The sequence below is a fragment of the Epinephelus moara genome, chromosome 16 (assembly GCF_006386435.1).
Source record: "Epinephelus moara isolate mb chromosome 16, YSFRI_EMoa_1.0, whole genome shotgun sequence".
Taxonomy (NCBI): Eukaryota; Metazoa; Chordata; class Actinopteri; order Perciformes; family Serranidae; genus Epinephelus; species Epinephelus moara.
In genome coordinates, this window is record NC_065521.1 from 18,508,258 (window position 1) to 18,530,878 (window position 22,621).

Consider the following 22,621-nt stretch of genomic DNA (forward strand, 5'->3'; position numbering starts at 1 on the left):
CCTTTAACGGGGAAAAAAACGGTAGAAACCTCAGGAAGAGCAACTGAGGAGGGATCCCTCTTCCAGGACGGACAGACGTGCAATAGATGTCGTACAGAACAGATCAGATTGTATTCCTTACAAATAAATTTTGCAGCTTACTCAATCAGTGCAAACAAGGGTTGCCTCCTTCGTCTGGCTCAAAGCCAAAGTGTTGCCATAGTGGCGCATTCATATTTCTTTGAGACTAAATTGTCCGCCATTATTGACTCCCCGTCACTATTAAACAAACTCCAGGCTACTGTAGAGGCCTCGGCGCATGTGCACTCGCACCCCCTAGCTCAGTCCCCGCCCCACCCGCACCCCACCCGCCTCTCTCTCCTGCTCGCTGTGCGCTTGGCGAAGAGGCAGACACAGGCGCTCACAGACTCGGGCGTACTATAAGCGGGGCGGACTCTGTGTTAAAATGTCCGTGAAAAATCCCCGAGATGTGAAAAATACATGCCAAACAGTCTTTTGTGTGACACTGGTGCGCGGAGCAGAGTCCGCGCGGTCGTGCTTTGCGCGCACAGGGCTTGCGGACGTCCGCTTGGTCGGTCTCAAAAAAAAAAAAAAAAAACGGTCCAAGACGGAGTACCGAACCGAATTGGTATTACCGAGAACCGACCCAACCCTACTGTGCAGCAGGTAGCTGTCCATGGTCCTGAATGAGCCAAGTCAGTACACCATTAAAAAGCAGGTACTTTGATGTACCCTGCATCGTTTGGTGGTGTATTTGTTGTTGTTTATGCAGAGCAGACAAAATAGACATGCCATTGGGATATTTCCAGTGGAAGCTACAGTGGATGTTGATGGCAGAATATTTTTCAGCTACCTGAAAGATCAATTTGAACATCACGTTTTAGAGTCAGTGCTACCACTTTGCACTGACATGTAAAAATCATGCAGGTTATTATTTGCAGCAGAGGCAGACAGAACACTTTTCTCCACCGACATGTAAAATAGACCAGAGATGAAATGAAAAGTAAAGAATATATCCCTCTGCTCTCACTCTCTTCTCCTATAACTCCAGTCCACGGCTATAAGGGAAAGCAGAGCTATCCCCATTGAAAAACATTCTGGGGAATATAGGAAATGACTCACTGAAATAGACAAACACATAGCAGGCTGAGGTCAGACAAATGTGTTCACGAGTATTAAGGAGTACATGCATGGTCTGCTGGGAATTCACAAATTCCTTAAAGCCATCCTAAAATAATTGGATTGTGAACACTGTAAGCTGGTGATACAAAACAGCTCCATCATACTTTTAACGTGTTCTTTTTTTTCTTTTGCTGTTTTGCAAGGGACTGGGTGACATTGCCTCAGCTTTCGTCCTTGTAACTTTATAAGGGCAGTGGTGCTGTGAAATAGGCCTAAACCTTCAAAGCCTGTCTCACTTATCAAGGTTTGTGGTTACATTTGGTCTGCTCTATATATACACCTGTCAAGGTTTCAATCTGTAAATGGGAGTTTGATAGCTTGGAATTAGATGATTAAATAACCTAATGTAATTACATAGACCTAAATGAGATGGCTTGTGGGGTGCTGACGCATTGGCTGCTGTTGATGGACTGACTGTTAGCTGCACAAATTTAAGATCAGTGTTTATTATTAACATATTAGTTTCAGACATTTGCAGTTATCTTCCGTGCCTCATCTGTCATTCTCTCTAACCTTATCTGTCTTATTTAACCTGTAGTTGTTGCTTCCTGTCTCTTCACCACCTGTTAAGAATGAATGTTTTTTGTTTGAATTGTGTGTGAACAGGCACTGGAGTTGACGTTCTGGATGTGATCCAGTGTATTTGCCCTATCAGGACCTAGTGACATTTCCAGGAATGTTCTCACACTGCAGGGCTGAGCATGCAAAAGGTTGTGACATTTTTTCATAATGCATAAAACAAATACAGTGAGCAAACCAATCACATGAGTGTGGGTCAATGTATTTTATCCTGCAGCTTTGCTCATGGCAAGCTTTTGTTTGGAGTGGTGTGTTCAGTGAGCAGAGGAATTATAATTTCATTCTTTTTAATTATCCATTATATTAACTATTTTTCTCATTTTTTGTGCTCTGTCAAATGCAAGAATATTTGTTGGCACTGTACGTTTTGCAAAGCACTGATGTTAATTTAGTACATTTCATATGCTAAATTTGTACGTTATATATGTTAAATGTTGTATGTTTCATATGTTAAATTTGTATGGTTCATGTGTAAAATCTGTATGTTTCACATATTAAATTTTGTACATTTCATGTGTTAAATTTGTATGTTTCGTATGTTAAATCTGTACGTTTCATATCTTAAATTCCTATGTTACATATGTTAATTTCCCACGTTTCATATGTTAAATGTGTGAGTTTCATGTTAATTTTCATATGTTAAATTTGTACATTTCATATGTTAATTTTGTATGTTTCATATGCTGAATTTGTACATTTCATATGTTAGTCTTTTTACGTTTCATATGTTCATGAAACGTATGAGACATATGATATCTGTTCATAACATATGTAGTGGACATGTTAAAACTTCAAATTGTTTTATGTCTCTTTTTGGAATATTATGTTGTGACGCCATGGTTCTTTTTAGGCAAAAAACATTTGGTATAGGTTAGGAAAAGCTTTAGCTTAAAATATGCCATGGTAGTTGCCACAAACACGGCTGGAAATGTCCCAATGTCTTGTTAGAAATACCTGCTTTTGTTGTTTGTTGTTCTCGAACGGTGGGCTGCTGCCTGGCACCTTCTTGCCTAGGTGTCACACCATCACCATCCACCCTCCCCTCCTCCTGCTGATGAGAAATTTAGCTCATGTACATGTAACCTGAAGTACGTAACATTAGAAATGCTGACATGAGACGTATGAAATGTACAAATCTAACCTATCCATAGTTTGCAGAAACATGTAATGCCAACATTTTATTCAGGCGACTGAGCTGGTCCTATGATTTGAGTCACTGTTTGTTTATAATGCACTTTTATACTGTGTATTTTCTCTGCTTTCTTGAATTTCAACATTCAGCTTCATGACGTGTGTGAAAACTCTGATACACACACACAGACTCAAACATCTACTGCAGCCAGGAAAAATTCACACTGTAATTTTTCAAGTTTCATGTGTTACAGCGGCTTAACTCTCTGCTCCATCCCAACTCCCCCTCCTCGTCACTCATCACTCACCCCAGTTTCCCAGTCTCTCTTGTCCTCTCACACTCTCCTCCCATCATCCTCTCTCCCTGTCTCCCTCTGATGTCAGAGCCCCACAGGGTGCTGTAGTAACTGTCTGTCAGTCAGTTTCGTTTAGTGTTTATAGTCCGTCCAGCCCCTCTGATCCATTATAAATAGCTTTAAGTGGCACAGCACTCCCTCATCACTGTCACTCAACACTTCGTCTATTAGACTCCGTACTCAACCTAATTAATCTGACCGGACGCTCAGAATAAAATTAAAGGTGGGCATGAAACGGTTACGTCCTGAATGCAAAAATCCCATTAGCTTGTTATTATAAATGTAAAATAACTTATAATAATGTCTAATGTTTATTCATGTGTTTTTCTGAGCAGGCATGCTGATTCATTTTGTGCACTTAATTGGAGCAACATAGATGAGCAGGGATCAGCCCCAGTCGATTTGTGTCGGATTATGATTTGATTTGACAGAGGCAGAATTATTTATAATTCAGAAGTTTTCAAGGGTGAATTGTGGATTCTTCAATGTTTTCAGGTCTGTGATGTAATCTGCAGCTAGTCTTTCCAAATGCCAAGTATGAATAAGTATACAGAGGGCTGATGGCACTTTATGGTCATCACTGGAATTTAGCTTCCTCAACAGATGATACATTTGTGAATTGTAATGGTGTTTTGTATGTGCTGTATCGTTAGAGCGATTTAAGGTGGCTTTGCCAGATCGATTTCTCTTTATTGGGGTCTCTACCAGCAAATAATAATGTATTAGCCCATACTGATTCTCCAGAACTACTTCTTCAAAACTGCAAATGAGATTCATGTACTTTAAGGGTGACAGTCTGAGTCAGAATATCTCACTAAGTTTCTAAAGGGATAAATCGACTCTTCAGGTTTTCCCATTCTTGTGTTATTACAGTTCCAATTCGCTTTAAATTAACCATCAATTTTCCAGAATAGGAACCAGAATTACTTCATGACAGAAATTTTCCCCTGGCGGATTCACTGCTGTCCGGATTTTACTTGCCCTAATAGACCCAAGGCTATTAATATCTCAAAGACTTTCAAGGGCAAACAAGGATTAAACTAGTTTTCATATTCTGTAGTGTAGCGAGGGAATATTTTCCATGTGAAATATGCTGTGTAATCCCCTCTGCCTCCTCTAAAGCCCCCTCTGCTGTGTGGGCTATGTTTAGTGTTGGAGATGTAGGTTATTGTACCATTTGTTGCACCCCAGACATTTACCACATGCACCCTCTTGTTTGCCTTTCTTAAAAATTGGGAATTCTACCTTGCAAACAAACAGCTTCTTCGCAAATACAATTAAAGTTAAAACAATATTTCCTACTGGAGATGGTAAACCTTTTACTTTTTCCTCATTTCAGCTGGGGACACGTTAAGTATACTGCAGTTTTTGCCTGACTGAACTTCATTTTCACACTTAGAGAAGACCTAGATTAAATTACTGGTAATTGTGCTGCAGTTACTGAAATTAACACAGTAATAGCCCAAGAGTGTTGATTTCCCAGTGAGGAGCATTGTAACAATATACCATTTCAATTTCAGAGATTTCAGGGGCAGAGCAGCAAGAAGGAAGACTTCAATTCAGCTGGAGGAATTCAAGTCTTATACACCAACACAGTGCAAGCCATTGAATCTCTGACAGCTCCAGGGACCACTCTAACCTTGGACCTCTCTGATGGGTGGCTAGGAACAAAACAGCTTTCCCTCCTTGGTTGAAAAAGGTATCATTACATCTAAAGCATCATTACTTAATGGGTAAACTGAGCAATACCTGTCACACTGTTTCACACACTGCCTAGTCACAACTCGTCTAGACGTCCTCATGCTCCCTCGACACGCACCCATTCCAAATCCTGTTAACGCCGGCAGCCTGCGCCACAATAACCTACATTCCACAGTAATCACACTGACTGACTGAGGCGTGTGAGGGTGTCGGAGCAATGATAGAAAAACGGCAGCAAATCCTGGTGACAGAACACGAGGCTGGAGGGAGCCTACTGACACCCAGAGAGGGGAGGGAGGGAGAGCATTTTTCTTTTGTGTATTCAAATCTTATTTGGAAAAGAAGATATGCATTTTGGAGCACCACATTGCTGTGGCTGTGCTCCAAGTTCCCACCAGCTCTAAAAAACAGACTGGGATCCAAACAGACTGGCACACAGGCTTACAGAAACACACTGTTACTGTATTGTAAGAAATGTCATTCACAACATTTAGTTTTAATTTATTTTGACTAGAAAGTGCTGGTTACACCTCAGCTCAGTATCTGCTGCAAAGACATTTCAAATGTGATTTTTTACAAAGTGAAAGGTGGAATATGTTTTGTGAACTTTGCTGAATCTCATTTGAATTTTTTGGTGGGTGTAATCTACCAAACTACATCCACCAACTGTATCGCCATGCAGAAGGAAGCATGCATCTACTCATAGGTGTAGATTTCAGGGGTGACACAGGGGACACGTTCCTCACTGTTCACAACATGTGCATTAATTCCCTCATTAAAAACATGAAAGTAGCAGATGACTTCATAACAATATCAAAGACATTCACACACCATGAATTTATACAGAAAAGGCACAAATTGGTGCATAAATAATCACCAGAATGCTGGAAATTAAGTGTCTGATGCTTGAAACTTTCTGGCAGAGGACCCCCCAACCCCCTCATTTCATGTGTGTCTGCCTCAGTGTTGAAACCAATACTATGCCCCTGCATCTACTCATGGACGAGAGGCTTGTACTCATGACAGCACATGATGTAAACATTAATGGCATCCTCCTTGGCTGAGCTGCATCTTTCACTAGCTTAGTGGTGCTAGATGAGCTAGCAGCAGAAACATGCTTCCTCCCGTGCGATAATACAGTTGGTGGGTGTAGTCCAGTAGAAAGACAATAGCTCCTACACAGGATTGCACACAACAAGGTCTGTGGATTATCTTGAGAAACCAGATCATGATTTCTGCAAAGAGACATTGCTGCTGACTTGTTCAAATGTATTTTTGGACGCTTTGAAGACCACAAGCCGAGTGCCTTCTTAGTGGGTTTGTAGTGGGGGGAAAGTGGAACAGATTACCTAGGGACCCAGTGAGAGGGGGCCCCTCAAAAGGCTTGGAATGAAAAGTTTGGTTTTGCTGGCTTTTTTAAATTTCAAATTAGTGCCATAACAAAATAAAAACTGGCTGAAGATATTGATGAACTTTGTATAAAAAAAATAGCTAAATAGTGGAATCTCTCTGGCGCCCCTCTTACCCTTTAAAGGCACAAACTAGTTTAGTCCGCCCCTCCACTTGGATTTCTCTCTAATGGAGTGCCCCAGGAATGAGTTAGCATTTAGGTCTAGCACTCCCTGTTCCTCTCGTCTCAAAGTCATTGGGTTTTTTGAAAGGTCTGTGAGTCACGCAAGCTTAGCAGACTTTTGCATTTTGTTCTATTACAAAAAACCCCATCAGTAAATACCCCAAACATGAATTTTGAAACTTTCATCTGTCATAAAAAAGCCGATTGCTAACAAGTGGCTAAATGAGACTGCCAAACATCATCATGCTGAACAGGTATTTACAGCCTTGTTGTGTCATGTGACTTTAGTGTAGTTCGTATATAGCCTAACGTTGGCATTTTACTCCTGGCAATTGCTTTTAGGCTTCAAAAATCATAAAAGTGGTGTTCTGTAGTGAAGATCATCGTGCTGAACAAAACGTGTAATTATAAAAGTTTTTTTTTTAATAATCCAAAACCCAGTGGAAAAATCCCAAAGGCTTTTTGCGAGGCAACCAGGACCACGCTAACTTCCATGTCGGCCTACAGAAAAATGTTATCTCTGAAGCACTCTATTGCAGCTACAGCTGAGTAAGTGACGGCTTAAGCTGCTGGAGCACCAATTTATACTATCGTGTCAAGTAAGTAACTTTGCAAAAAAATAAAAGTAAATATTCAAAAGGTCCGTGAGAGAAACGTGGGTCAAGAGAGGAAAGATGGGGGGCCCACAGGGACTGCTCATGCATAGGGCCCAGAATTTGGTGCTACGCCCCTGTGCCATCTAGTTCCATTATATTTGAGAGAAGGCAGACATCTATGGCCGATATCTCCAGCACTCAGCAACTCACACCAAAACAATCTATACTGATAAATAGCTCTACAGGTAAGAGGAGAAATGTGTATTTTTGATTTGGGGGTGAACTGTCCCTTTAAGTTTGGGGTTATCTGGACCAAACCTAAGAAAGAAAAAAGACAGAAAAAAAGGAAACCACACAAACCACACACACTAACACAGGCCTAATAGACACAAGAGCAAGTGGGAAAGCCAGAACACAGAAGGGATGTGCAGACGCACACGTACGTGCACGCGCATGCTCGGTCACGGAGCACCGGAGCTCAGAGTACGTGCACGCGCATGCTCGGTCACGGAGCACCGGAGCTCAGATTTGGCCGCTCCTCAGCTCCTCTGAGCGCTGATGCATGGCGTCCCCGACTGACACGCCTTGTGTATCTCCTCCCATCAGCCACAGGAAGAAATCACATTCAATTCCAGCCGTGTCATTAGAAAAACTACACCACCCAGCCGGCATTATAAATTGGTATTGAATGGGAAGATGGTTGTTGGAGGAAATTTGTAGCCTATATATTTGCATAATGTGATTTTTTTTTTCCTCCAACAAGTATCAGGAAATGGATCTGCCCATTTAGCCATGCGCAAATTAGTGTTAAATTGGGATGATTGCTGGATTGCGCGCATGTGCCTTCACCACTGACATGAATCACACTAATCCTATAATAAATTTGGCTACTACTACAACAGCAGATATATGAATCCCTCCGGGATAATTATAAAACATAATATAGTGTATCCTTCCGCAGGAAAACATTATTCACAATAAAATCCCTGAATTGGAATTTCTGTTTTCTCTCTCTATCCATGTGTGTGTGTGTGTGTGTGTGTGTGTGTGTGTGTGTGTGTGTGTGTGTGTGAATTACTCATCGGTGATACGGGAGATGACGTCACTTTTACTAGAGCTAACCTTACGATTCAGAGCTTACATCACTAGACGGGAATATACGGTGTGCAGCTCGATGAGGATGATATCAGAAAATCTATCCCCGCTGTGAAACTGAAGCTTATTTATGCAAAGAAATAAAATACAATAGATATCATCTATCATAATAGAGCCACATGCTTTGTCACAATAGACTCTCCCACAGCCTTTCTCCCTTTGGGTAAAGTTTCTAGAAATTGCTTTTTTATTCTGCAAGTCATACAAAACCTCTCCCACTGTTCCATCATTTCATTTTAAAACGCCAGAATCTGTTTTTTTTAAGTCTCATTTCTAAGAATCATGCAGCATCTCTGGGTTTGTATAACCCTGATAATGGGTGACAAACCTGCAGGGCTATTTGTGAAGATGATAATTCTTAAGATGATACGGTGATGACGGAGTGATTGTGTAAGATACAGGCTATTCCCCCCGTCCTATTCCAGTTGTGGATATGGCTGCCGCCGCGGGTGCTGTGTAACAGCCCTGCGCACCGGAGCCGACCATTATGAGATAGAGAGAGAGAGAGAGAGAGAGAGAGAGAGAGAGAGATGCAAGCAATAGGGGGAGGGGTGAAAAAAGAGAGGAGGAGAGTGTGATTGTGTGTATGTGTGTGTGGATGGATGGATAGCCTACCACCGGGCTGTGCCGCCACTGCTAGAGAGCGCGCACACACATACATACACACACACACACTCAGGAGGGTAGTGTGTGAGCCAGCCAGCCAGTCAGTCAGTGTGAGTGTGTAAGCCATGTTGGATGTGAATGAACGGGAGGAGAGATGCTGCTGCCGCGCCGCTCCTAACGCTCAGACCTCCAGCTCCACGGACCACAGCGGGTAGATGCCAACTCTCCAGGCCGACGGAGAGACGGGGGAGCCTGGGGGAAGGTGTCGGGCGGTGCCGGCGGTCCTGGAACTGGCCACCTAGCCGGAACGAGGGAGAGAGAGAAGTAACGGGGAGAAGGGGAAGACGCACTCGAGAGAGACAGAGAGAGAATAGAGGTGGAAGAGGGAGAAAGGAGGGGAGAGACAGAGAAAGGAAGAGACTAAATGGCTGCACCGCTACCGGGCTTCACCCCGCTCCTGCTCTCGTCTCTGGCACTCCACCTGCTTCTCCTCGGCCCTTTGTTTGCCCTCACCCCGGGGACGGTGAATACAGGAGGAGCTTTCAACCGATGGACCCCGGGCCTCTGTTACCGAGACGCCGGTAAAGTGAGCCAGCAGCAACAGCAGCAGCAGCGCGAGGAAGCAGGGGAGTCGCCGAGGGGCAGCTGGAATCTACGCCCAAGCAGGTGGACCGGGGAGCGGATACAGACTGAAGGATGCTCAGGAGTGCAGCGCGCAGGGGGGACGCCGGGAAGATATCACCAGGATGGGACACGGAAGGAGAGGCAGAAAGGAGTCGGGACGTTTTCGAGGAGTGGAAACAGCCCCCCGACACCATCATCACCTCCTCCGCCTCCTCCTCACCACCCAGGTATTAGGAGCAGGTCGAGCACTGATGGCGTCGGCGCAGGAGAGGGAGTGGATAGAGGGTGGATGAGGAGGAAGGGCGTTGTTTCTCCTCCTGCTTCACCTGCTTTCACCTCCTCGCCGGTTCAAAACGGCAAAAAACGGGCAGTACAAAGGACTAGAGCGTGCGCGCAACGGTGGCCGGCGTCAAGGCCACACCTCGCCAAACGTGGCGCCGCCAGAGCCTTTGTGCGCGCCTCTGGCCTGTGCGGGGCACCCGGAAGTGGAGGGAGGAGAGGGGTAGAGGTGTGGGAGAGGGCTCGTGAGGTGAGGAGGCTCTCTGCTACATGGTGCTCCCTGACACCCGGGCATCTCTGCTGGTCAAGCCCTGACAAACAAGCCCTCTCCCCGGCCAGCAGCCCCTCACTTGGCCCCTTGCCAACCGGTTGCTCTTGTTGCATTCATCCTCAATCTGGATACAAATCACCACACAGTGAGGCTTCAGACACCTCCAGATTTCACCCCCGTTTCAGCAGCAATTCAGATTGTACCCAGGGATCAAAATTGGACTACATTTATCATTTTCCAGCTTGTGATTCCCCCCAGACCGGCCACACAGATAAAATCCAGCTGCATCCCGTTTACAGGAGCAGAAACAATAACAGGACCCGGGATGCTGATGGGGACTCAGCCAGCGTGGACAGGAGGGCTGGTAATTGTTCTCATTTGGGAAGGCACAATGTTATCGATCCCAGCAGCATCAGAGAGGGGGGTGATGATGGCTGTTTGACTGGGTGCATTAGGTGCGAGGAGAGGGAGAGGAGGGCGCGGAGTGGGGGAGCTGAAGAGGAGGAGGAGGGGGAGGAAGCGTTCAGATGTAGCACACCGGCAGTGATTAACCCCAGTACCTGGGCGCACCTAGATGGTTGTGGAAGAATTGTGGATAAGAGGGAGAGGGATGAGAGGAGAGAGGGAAATGATGGGCGAGGAGGAGGAGGGGTGAACCAAGGCAACAAACACATTAATTTATCTAATTATCCGGATAATGGTTTGGCTTTTCCGATTCTGACGCTCCTATGTAAGGCTTATAATGAGCTTCCGCAGGGGAAATCAGCACCGGCAACCGGAGGGCAGAGCAGTCAAACCCGGGGAGAAAGCAGGGAGGTTCCCGGTGCTTGCTTTGGTTGTTTGGACGGAATTGAAATGGGGGATGGATATTTAGCCGAGTTTATGGTCCCGGAGGGAGTCATAGCTCAGAGGAATCTCCCCATCCAATTTCCCCCCGGCAGCATCACAGAGACGCCCGGCCAACGTTTTCCATCCAGCAAAAGCGCAATTCCCAAATTTGCATCAAAGTATCTTGGCCCTGCGCTCCATACGCCCCCTCAATCACACACAGGCGATTATACAGAGAGTGGAGAACTCTCCAAACCGCTCCGTCTATGTGCTGAGAAAGTAACTTCAGACTCAGAGTCTGCCTGTGACTCAGGCTTTTTCTCGCCTGCGAAGTTTCCCGTTAAATCTCCCGGTGTTGTGTCAGCCGCGTCTCGCTCTGCAACAGCACTCGCACCGCGTCTTCTCAGTCAGCCTGATGACATCACAGCAAAACACCTCTCGTTTTCCCCGGTAATTAACCTGACCGCGTGGCAGGATGAGTCTGCACAACCGCTTCACTTACTCTCTGTGAAGGACGTGATTTCAGCACGACGGACAGCTCCCACAGACCCACAGCGCGTGTTCCTGTGGAGCAGATTCAACAGCAACAGTAATAACAACAACGAAGAGGAGGGGAGAAAGGAGACATATGGACACAGTCATGAATCTGGTGTAGAAAAATCGCCGTGGCATGGTCAGACTGTGCAACAAGGCGACTGGGAGACCGCGCTGGGAGAAATGGTAAAGGCAGGGTGCGCTCAGAGCGTCTCCACAGACTGTTCAGCCACTGAGCAGGGGGACCGTACACATATGCAATTAAAATCCGGTAAGCAAGTGCCATTAGAGCCCGAAGGTGTCAGACAGTCAGATAGGCGGCAGATGGGGGCCGAGGGAGAAAAGGAGAGGGATGCAGAAAGGGAGGGAGAGGGCTTGGAGGGATCCGCTGCTGCCGCTGTTGGGAGAGGAAAATTACAGGTGGGGGAGGGCGAGAGAGAGGCGCGGCTGATGGGAGGGAGAGAACCAGGGGGAGAAGAGCAAGAGGAGGAGGAGTGGGAGAGGGAAATGGGAATAACAAAGGCAAGCCAGGCAGAGGAGAGTGAGGCAGAGGGAGGGAAGGGTCAGGATAGGGGCAGTAGCACCACCACCATCACACAGCCAGATAGCGAAAGAGAGAAAAAAGAGAGCCAGGCAGATGAAAGCCATGAGGTTGGAGAGGGGGAGGAGATGGAGGTGGAAGGGGAGGAGGAGAGGCACAGTTCAAGGGGAGAGAGAAGCCTGGAACGACTGATAATAGTAGCAGATGATGAAATCTCACAGGGAGAGAGGGGGAGGAAGATTCTGATGCCGTGGTCTCGCTCTCGACGTGCAGCCAACAGACATCCCCATTTCTCCCAGTATAACTTCCAAGTGCAAGTAGCTGAGAACCAGCCACCTGGCACCTCAGTCATTATCATGTCCGCCTCAGACCCAGATGCAGGAGATGCAGGCAGGGTGAGCTACAGCATGGCCCCACTGATGAACAGTCGATCATCTGACTACTTCCACATCCACCCAGACACAGGTCTCATCACCACCACTCAGATTCTAGACAGAGAGCACATGGATCTGCATTACTTCCGGGTCACAGCAACCGATTTTGGCGCCTCTCGCCTCTCTGGCACCACAATGGTGGCCATTACTGTTTCAGACCGGAATGATCATTCACCAATATTTGAGCAGACGGAGTACAGGGAGACGATCAGGGAGAATGTGGAGGAGGGGTATCCCATCTTACAGCTGAGAGCGACAGACTTAGATTCCCCCTCCAATGCCAATATCCGTTACCGCTTTGTCGGTGACACGGCTGCAATTGCTCGAGCTGCCTTTGAGATTGACCCACGCTCTGGCCTCATTACAACCCGTGGAGCGGTGGACCGGGAAACCAACGAGCACTACACTCTACAGGTGGAGGCCAGTGATCAGGGGAAGGAACCAGGGCCACGCTCTGCTAATGTTAAAGTTTTCATCACTGTTCTGGATGAAAATGATAACGTGCCACAGTTCAGTGAAAAACGCTACGTGGTGGCAGTGAAGGAGGATGTACGGCCTCACTCTGAGATCCTCCGTGTGAGTGCCTCAGACCTGGACAAGGACAGTAATGCCGCTGTTCACTATAATATCATCAGTGGTAACAGCCGTGGACAGTTTTCTATTGATAGTGTCACTGGGGAGATCCATGTTGTGGCACCGCTTGATTTTGAGTCTGAGCGGGAGTATACACTCCGTGTTCGTGCACAGGACAATGGCCGGCCACCTCTCTCCAACAACACCGGTATCGTCAGTGTACAGGTGACAGATGTCAATGACAACCCACCAATCTTTGTCTCCACACCATTCCAGGCGTCAGTGCTAGAGAGTGCCCCGGTTGGTAGTTCCATCCTCCACATTCAGGCTATTGATACAGATTCTGGTGATAATGCCCGTCTGGAGTACAGGTTGACGGGCACCAGCTCTGACACACCATTCATTATCAATTCTGCAACAGGCTGGGTCACTGTGAGCTCCATTCTTGACCGAGAATCTGTGGAGCACTATTTCTTTGGCGTGGAGGCCAGGGATTACGGCATGCCGCCTCTTTCTGCCACAGCCAGTGTTACAATTACAGTGATGGATGTTAATGACAACCGCCCTGAGTTCCTTCAAAAGGAGTACTATGCTCGTCTGAATGAGGATGCAGTGGTTGGTACCAGTGTAGTGACTGTAACGGCTGTGGACCGTGATGTCAACAGTGCGGTGACCTATCAGATAACAGGAGGAAACACCAGAAACCGCTTTGCCATCAGCACAGCAGGAGGGGCAGGTCTTCTCACTTTAGCTCTCCCATTGGACTACAAACAGGAGCGGCGTTATGTTCTAACAGTCACTGCCTCAGATCGCACACTCCATGACACCTGTCAAGTGCACATCAACATCACAGATGCCAACACTCATCGGCCTGTCTTCCAGAGTGCCCACTACTCTGTCAGTGTGAATGAGGACAGACCACCCGGAAGCACTGTAGTTGTGATCAGCGCCACAGATGATGATGTTGGTGAAAATGCTCGAATCACATACTTTCTGGAGGACAATATCCCACAATTCCGCATCGACTCTGCTACAGGGGCTATAACACTCCAGGCAGAGCTTGACTATGAGGACCAGATGACCTACACTTTGGCTATAACAGCTAAAGACAACGGCATACCACAGAAATCAGACACGACATATGTAGAGGTTAATGTGAATGATGTAAACGACAATGCCCCTCAGTTCCTCAGCCCCAGATATCAGGGAACAGTGAGCGAAGATGCCCCTCCCTTCACCAGCGTCCTCCAAATCTCAGCCACTGACCGGGATGCACACGCCAACGGACGTGTTCAGTACACCTTCCAAAAAGGTGAGGATGGTGATGGAGACTTTACCATTGAACCTACATCTGGCATCGTCCGAAGTGTTCGCCGTTTGGACCGTGAAAGCGTGCCATTCTATGAGCTCACGGCTTATGCCGTAGATCGCGGCGTGCCTCCTCAGCGAACCCCTGTCCACATCCAGGTGACAGTCCTGGATGTGAACGACAATGCCCCTGTTTTCCCTGCTGATGACTTTGAGGTTCTAGTGAAAGAAAACAGCGCAGTAGGCTCTGTGGTCGCCCAGATCACAGCTATTGACCCGGATGAAGGCGCCAACGCTCAGATCATGTACCAAATTGTGGAGGGCAACATTCCTGAGATCTTTCAGATGGACATCTTTTCAGGGGAGCTCACTTCACTCATTGATCTTGACTATGAGACACGCAATGAGTATGTCATCGTAGTCCAGGCTACCTCAGCACCCCTAGTCAGCCGGGCCACTGTCCGCATCCGGTTGGTGGATCAGAACGACAACCGGCCCACTTTGCAGGACTTCCAAATTATTTTCAACAACTTTGTGTCCAATCGCTCCAACAGTTTCCCCAGTGGGGTAATTGGGAGAGTACCCGCCCATGATCCCGACGTGTCAGACAGGCTGTACTACACCATCGACCGAGGGAACGAGCTTCACCTGCTGCTCCTGAATCACACCAGCGGAGAGATCCGACTGAGCCGAAAACTGGATAACAACAGGCCGCTGGTGGCTGCCATGCTGATCACTGTCACAGGTAAGAGACCGTGGAGGGAGAAATGGGAGGGTGTGTGTGTGTGTGTGTGTGTGTGTGTAGTCAGTGTAGAGTTCCCTGTAGCTTTTTCCACTGTAACAAATGCTGTGAAGATAAGGACTCCACAGGTCTGACTGAGAAAGGGGTGTGATAGCACTGTATGACATTTAGTTTAGCCCTGGGCATTGCTTCCACCTTTCCTTTTGTCCCTTTTTCTTGATTTGTGAGCATGAAGGAATGAGGAGTTAACTGGGCTTCTTAAAACACATCCGACTGATTGTGTGTGTGTGTGTGTGTGTTTCGTTGTGAAATGAAGTTGACTGGGAGGGAAGTGAGAAATTTTGATTTGTTACCTGTGTCTCAGACATCTGTTACGTGCACCTGAGTCCCTTAAGGAGAAGGCTCCTGGGAGACATTGTGAGTGCAAGTGTTTGTGTGAGAAATATAGACAGTGACAGAGCTGTTGCTCAAGTTAGATTTACCCAAGAGCTTGGGAGGTAAACATTTAGGTGATTGATGCTAGTCGGCTTAGCAGAGCTTCAAAATGCGGAAGCGGTGAGAAGTGTAGGGGAAAAAGATGAGGAGGAAAGAGCGTGTGATGCTGAGTGTGGATTTTGGGTGAGAAGATGTGACAGTCGATATCACAGAAGGGAGAAAATATGTTTGAGAAAAGATAAATATCTGAAGGCACTTCTATCAGTGTGAGATAACTGATGATAATGTTTATTAGGAGGTTTTTCGTTTAAACGTTCATGTCAGTCAGCATGTTGCCAGTTTATGAGATATGTTGGTGTACAGCAGATACTTTATTTCGGGCTTGGCAATGACAATTTTGCTGGAGCTGCTTAGCTATGAGCAGTGATCGGTATCACAGTACCACCCACACTGTTTGATTGACAGGTGATCTGGGCTAAGTGCTGCCAAGTTGCCATAGCAATTTTGTGAAATTAAAGAAAATCTATTTAGTAGGGAAACAAGGATGCATACCAGTCCAACTGGCAGAGCCCATTACTGTCACTTGCTGTTCAATATCCCACAAAATGGTACTCAATACTTCCCTAATGGGATTTATTTCCTGATGAAATGGGACAGTGTAAACTTAAGGGCTATCACTATGCCAAGAAAGGCACTATACTGACCTGACATGCTTGTTGACCATCCATTATGTGATGATGTAACGCACTGAGAAATACCATAAAGCTTAAAAGTATTTTTTGGCTGTACTGTGTATTGAATTTATATTTTAAACAGTTTTTTCTACCAGCCAAGGATATGATAATATATTTGGTTGAAATCGAATGGATATGGAGAAATAGTGTCTTAGCCTTTTGAATTAAAGTCGATTTTATTCTAATTTGCTTTAAGGTGCTTTTATTTTTTTGCATTTCCAGGCTTTGGCGCCAAGATAAAGGCTTTCTGAAAGCGTTTCAGGCTTCTTTGCTCTCAGTGATCAAAGCCTTAGTAACCAAATGAGGAAAGAAAACGAGAACGGCATTGTTGCTTTGACGGCGTGGTTAGTCCTCTGTTTGTATTCTGGCTTGGGAGTGTGTGTGACCTGCTTCCCTATTTACCCTGCTTTCATACCAGCCTCACTGGTGACAGTGCACGCTTATACATATTCATTCTGCTGTCATTTTGGAGTTAGCGAGTAAAGTGAGTGATGGAACGAGTGACCGAGTGATTAAGTTTGTGACTGAATGAGTAAACTCTGTTTGAGTGAGTGAGTTTGACAGTGATCGAAGGAGTCGGTAAATGATCAAAGGAGTTAGTAAACAAGTGAATGAAGGACAAAGTGACTGAGAATATCAGTAAATGAACAAGGGAGTGAGAAGTGAGTGAATCAAGGAGAAAATCAGTGAGTGAGCAAGTGATCAAGTGAGTAAGCGAGTAAATGAATGAATCTAAACAGTACAAAGTGAATTACTCAGTACCATGAGTGATCAAATGACAGAGTGAAGGTGTGGGTAAATGAAGGAATGAGTGTGTGAATGGGCGAATATGTGAGTTAGCAAGTAAATGAATGAGTGAATTATAGAAAGACTGACTGAGTGCATGAGCATATGGGTGAGTGGGTGAATGAAAGAGAAAGTGACTTAAGTAAATGAGCAAGTGAGTAAATGAGTGAGCTTAAATTTCAGAGCGATATATCGTATGAGAGAGTGCACAAGTGATCAATGTCTAACAAAGTGAAAAACAGAGTGAGTGAGTGAATGAGTAAGCTAGTAAATGAGTGAATCTAAACATTACAAAGTGAATTATTCAGTCCATGGCTTATCAAATGACTGACAGAGTGAACAAGTGAGGGTGTGGAAAAATAAAGGAATAAGTATGTGAGTGAGCAAGTGAATGAGTGAGTAAATGGGTATGTGGGTGAATATAAGAGAAAGTGACTAAGTAAATAAGTGAGTGACAAAACAAAGATAACACCTTATAAGCTTTGTCAATAGTATAAAACAATATTCACTTCTGGTCTCCTAACTGGGCGTGGTTGTCTCTCCCTCATATACCTCCACCTTGTTTGGAAGTGTAGTAAAATTTGTGTGGATGGATGAAGTCAGATTCAAAACAATACAACACTATATACAATACAAATTTAATGTTTTTTTCCTTATTTGCTGCTTATTTTTATCTGCTAGGCTAATGTCTGATATGAACTAGGTGTAAGATCATGTCAGCTATCAAGAGTATGTTGCTAAAACAGAGACATGCCTCGAACAAAGTTAATTTTTTTCCTGATTCGTCTGTCTGAAACAATGCCATTTCAGTGTAAGAATGTTTATAAGGGTTGGAGCTTGTGGACAATGGGTCCAATATTTACTTCACTGTGGGGCAAAGGAAATGGTCAAAATATGTACTCAATGGTCACTTTTCCCATTGGAATGAATGGACTCAGGACTTGGGTGGTGGGTGGAGGGAGTGGTGAAACCCACATGACGCAGATACAGGAAATGAATCTAAAGTAGGCTGTCTTGGTCAATCAAAGGTCTCTGGTTTAATTTAAGAGTTAGAGGGTGCAAGTGAGTAAACGACTAAATGAATTAGCAACTGAGTGAGTAAATGAGAGGGACAAATGTATAAGAGAGTGCATGAATGATCAAATGACTGACATGGCAAACAAGTGAATCAGTCAGTGAGTGAGTGTAGGAAGGAATGGGTGAGTGATCTAAACCAAGTAAACAGGTAGAGTTGTTCTGATAGCAATACCAGTATCGGAAATGTTTCCGATACAGCTTACAATGCTATATCAGGTATCAGCTATGCACCGATTCGATACCACATAATTTATCAATAAATTTTAAAGTAGTTTCACATGTGGATAAATTCTTCTTCACTGTTCCAAAAGTTGCGCTCCTTCTGACTTTTTAAGCAGGAGGTGTCAGAAAAGTTACCACAGGGATAACTGGCTTGTGGAAGCCAAGTATTCGTCACTGTCACATTCTGATCCGTGGATGTCGACTCTTTCTATCAGCAGAATTCACCAAGTGTTGGGTTGTTCACCCACTAATAGGCAATGTGAGTACACTGGCAACTGCTGTTTTTTTATGCTGTATACCTGGATAAACCCTCCAATACAACACTGGTACCAGGTATTGGCCAGTGCGCAAGTTAAGGAATCAGAATTGGTGTCGGGAAAGAAAAAATTGGTGTCCGAACATCTCTGTGAACAAGAGAGTTAGTGGATAGATGCGTGGTTGAACTAGTGATTAATTATGGAGAGCAGTGACTGAGTGAATGAGTGTGCCATCAGGCAAACCTAACGTTTGTATATATGTGTGTGTGTGTGTGTGTGTGTGTGTGTGTGTGTGTGCCATTAACTACATATATGCATGTGCCAGCCTTTGTCTCCATCTGCCTATTCCAGTGTGCATTCAGCTCAGTTGAACCAGACGTGTAGATTCATTTCCAATTTTCTCGCTGTTTCTCTCTCAGTGTGAAAGCATTTTACTCTCTCTCTCTTGCTCTCTCTCTCTCTCTCTCTCCATCGCTCCAGAATTTGACAGTTATGAGATTATAATGAAACAACAGTCAGCCAGAGTCATGCTCGGAGCAAAGCTGTCACTTTCATTGTGTGCTGTGTGTTATCTGAGACTACCCATCCCTCCTCTTCCCATCACTTGCTTCCTTTCCTTTATTCTGCTCGTCCTCCAATGGATGGATGGATGGATGAATTCTTCTCAGCCATTTTTTATTCCTTGCATTTCTCTCTCTTCTCTTTCATCATCCTTCTTTCCAGTAGTTTCTGTTCCCTTCTGTCTTCTCCGCTCCTTTAGTTTGTTTCTCATTTGCCTCCTCTCTCTTCTCCTTCTATCCATCTCCTCAGTCTTTACCTTGTGTATTATTTCTTTACACAGCTGCCATGCCTCTCCTCTCTACCTCTCCTCTCTACCTCTTTTCTCTACCTCTTTTCTCTTCCTTCTCTCTTCCTCTGTACTCAGTAATCCATCCTTCTGTCCTCCGACTCTTCTCCTTCCCTCGATACTTCCCTGTAATCCTCACATAACTCTCATGGGCTGTGTCTCTTCCACGGCATATTCTTTTCAACTCTGCTCCTCCTTCCTCCTCTCCTCCTTTCTGCTTCTCCGTATTTCCTCTCCTTGTGTGTGTGTGTGTGTGTGTGTGTGTGTGTCTATCTATGTGCCTCAGTGTGTTGTGTGTTTGTGTGTTTATGCCTGATTTTTATGTATGTGTGTGTTTGAACAGTGTTTTCTAGTAGTAGAGAGATTTCTCAGTGTGTACGTGCTTGTGCATGAATTGTATTCGCACATAGTAACCCAGTGCATGTGTGTGTGTGTGTGTGTGTGTGTGTGTGTGTGTGTATGTGTACTCTCAGGTGGCTCAAAGCATTGCACTTGAGAGTGTATTCATGCCTCTTCAATGAATAATATCTATGCATGGCAGAGAGGGCTGGGACTACACTGCCGCATGTCTTGCTTTCTTGCTTCCTCGGTCTTTCATACTTTCCTCTCTAACGTTCTCTCTTTCTCTCCCACTTTCCTCCCTCTCTCCTACTCTCTATCTCTTTCTCATTCTCTCTATGATGGTTAGCTCCAGACTATTGATTCTCATGATAATTCCCATCTTTATGGAGCATAGAGATTAAAAGCTGCATCCATGCTGGTTGCCAGCAGTTTAAGCACACACAGACACACACATTTTACATTTACACACATGAAACCGGCTTTAGGGTCAGTTAGTTGTGGCAAGTAATGAGAAAAAAAACATTTAAGCTTGGCATCCCGAACAGCATCAGCTCAAGGTGCCCTTGAGCAAAGCAACTCCCAGCTGCTCATGTGGCCAGCAGCACAGACTGTGGTTGCATACTGGCGAAGTCCCAGTTGTGAATGTGTGTAGCAGTTTGAATGAGGAACAGGGCTTTGCTGGGAAAGAAAAACATGTGCCTAACTACACTTCCCCGGGTAGATGAAGGTTGAAACAAAGACTGTGTGTCAACACATTAGAAAGACTTTGTTCCAGCTCCCTTTTTAGCAGCAGACATTTTGACATGTCACAGAAGGAAAAGCACAGGGGTAAATAATAAAATTAATGACGGCTGAATTGCAATTAGCTGCTTCACTTTTGGAGCCCTGGTATTGTGCACGCTGGCTCAGTGTCACACTGTCATGACTTACTGGGACACTTGAATAGAACTGAGCCATCGTTAATGTTATTGGTTGCACCTGTGCTTTTCGTGCTTGTCAAAATGTGTGCTGTGAAAAAGGCCTGAATACTAAAGTAGCTTGAAAGAAAAACATGGTGTCAAGACATTTGTCTCAATTTTCTTTTTGATGTTTGAAAAAACACAGTCCAATAAATCACCAACATCTATAAACTCCCAAAATATTGTAAATGTCCATGAGTTGGTTTTCACACAGATATGATTTGGATCTCTGCTTTCTGGTATGGCTTTGAAACTTGCATATAGGATCAAAGTGCTGATTGCCAGGCCCTTTAATGAGTGACTTATACTCCTAATTGGTCGTTATCCTGATGTAGACCACCTGTGCAGCAGTGTTTCTGATTATGATTCGGATCATGTTTAGTTAAAGATGCATAAATTACATTTTTTGGCCGCGTGGGAGAAGAAGAACTCCATAACAACTGAAACAATCAGTGGATACAGAGCAACATTCACTTAGAGTCATGTTTGTGTGCAGCTAATGGACGTAGGTCGATTAACTCTCCTTTTAGCTCTGTTTTGATCTTCTCCACTACCTACTTAGAACAATATCTGCTAAATATTCCACTTAGTCTGACTTTCTGCTGTTTGTTGCCGTGTAAGTAGTGTACAATGGGTTTATGATTTAGAGCTTTTTCTGTTGAAACAGCTCTCTGCTGCTGGAAATGAGGTTGATGAGAGCACTGAGACCGTACCAAAGGGTGAATGTTCTGTAGAAATGAAACAATAAACCTGGGGCAACCTTTAGCTCACCTGGTAGAGTGTGCACTCCACATAGGCTGAGTCCTTTGTAGTGGCACAAGTTTGACTCCTACCTGTGGTCCTTTGCTGCATGTCATTGCCCCCTCCCTCTCCCACATTTCCTGTCAATCTATGGCTGTCCTGTCGTTAAAGGCAAAAACACCAAGAAAAAAAGCTTCATAGAAGTGCAGATAATGTGGTTTTGTCACTGTGAGCATTGCCTTTCATATTACGTGGTACTTTCATTAGCGAAGCTCTATAGAATCAAGATAAAATCAGATGTGATAAACACAAAAACTTAAGCACATTCTTAATTATTGTGTATAGTTTGTCATTTGTAAATTTGTAGCATGCCAGCGCTTGGATGCATGTGTTAATGAATAGACAACAAGCTCTCATCCTCACGTCATCAAATACTGCAGCCTGGTCAGTAGCCCCTTGGCATCTGATATTGACGCACAAGGCACCTTTATTGCCCAGTGCAATGAGATGCACTGGGTTTTCAACTAACTCCAATGTATACCCAGTCATGGCAGTATTAGACATTGTATAAAAATTGACAAGTCTGTGTGGTGAAGTTGGGATGGATGGATGGGAAAACAAACACAGGACTTTCTCCCAGGAGTCCACTGTTTGTGTCCCATGTGAAACCAAAAGAAGACACCATTTTAACCCAAACTATTTTCTTTTCTTAAACCTAACTCTATAGTTTTGTTGCCCAAACTTAAAGTAGTTTTGGGGCCAAATCCTACTTATTCTGTGAACATGAAAAGGTCAGTTTTTAAGTTTTTAAGAAGATTCTGTATACATGTAACAAGCAAAAACTGACATATCCAAAACTGATGCTAGAGGACTTTAAAGCACTGAGTCATGACCTAGCTGCTGTATTTGAATAGGGAGTGAGAACTCTTTGGAACAGACGATTGAGCATTCTGCAAGGTAATACATCCAGCAAGCCAAGCTCAACATGCACCAGTCTTTTCCTCCATACTGACTTGAGGTAATGTCCTCTGTGTGTGCTGGAGACTCTGGGAGTTTAAATGGTGTTGAGAATAAAGACACACCATGTATTAATTTACACACTGGTTTACTATATGCTGTAATTGCTTAGGCAACTATATGCTAACTGTGGCTCAGGTCAATGCACCAGGGATACACTTACAGCACATATATTAGGTCATTGCACTGAC

The 22,621-nt window shown here is 44.9% G+C and overlaps 1 protein-coding gene across 2 annotated transcripts in view; it reads left to right on the plus strand.

The window, feature by feature from the left end:
• The first annotated feature begins 8,927 nt into the window (after positions 1-8,927).
• Positions 8,928-22,621, plus strand: part of celsr3 (cadherin, EGF LAG seven-pass G-type receptor 3) — a 143,288-nt gene continuing 129,594 nt past the window's right edge. For both annotated transcript variants that reach the window (XM_050066132.1, XM_050066133.1), the window contains exon 1: positions 8,928-15,016. In XM_050066132.1, coding sequence (XP_049922089.1) covers positions 9,304-15,016 — 5,713 coding nt within the window. In that variant the 5' untranslated portion in view covers positions 8,928-9,303. The remainder of the gene's footprint in view (positions 15,017-22,621) is intronic.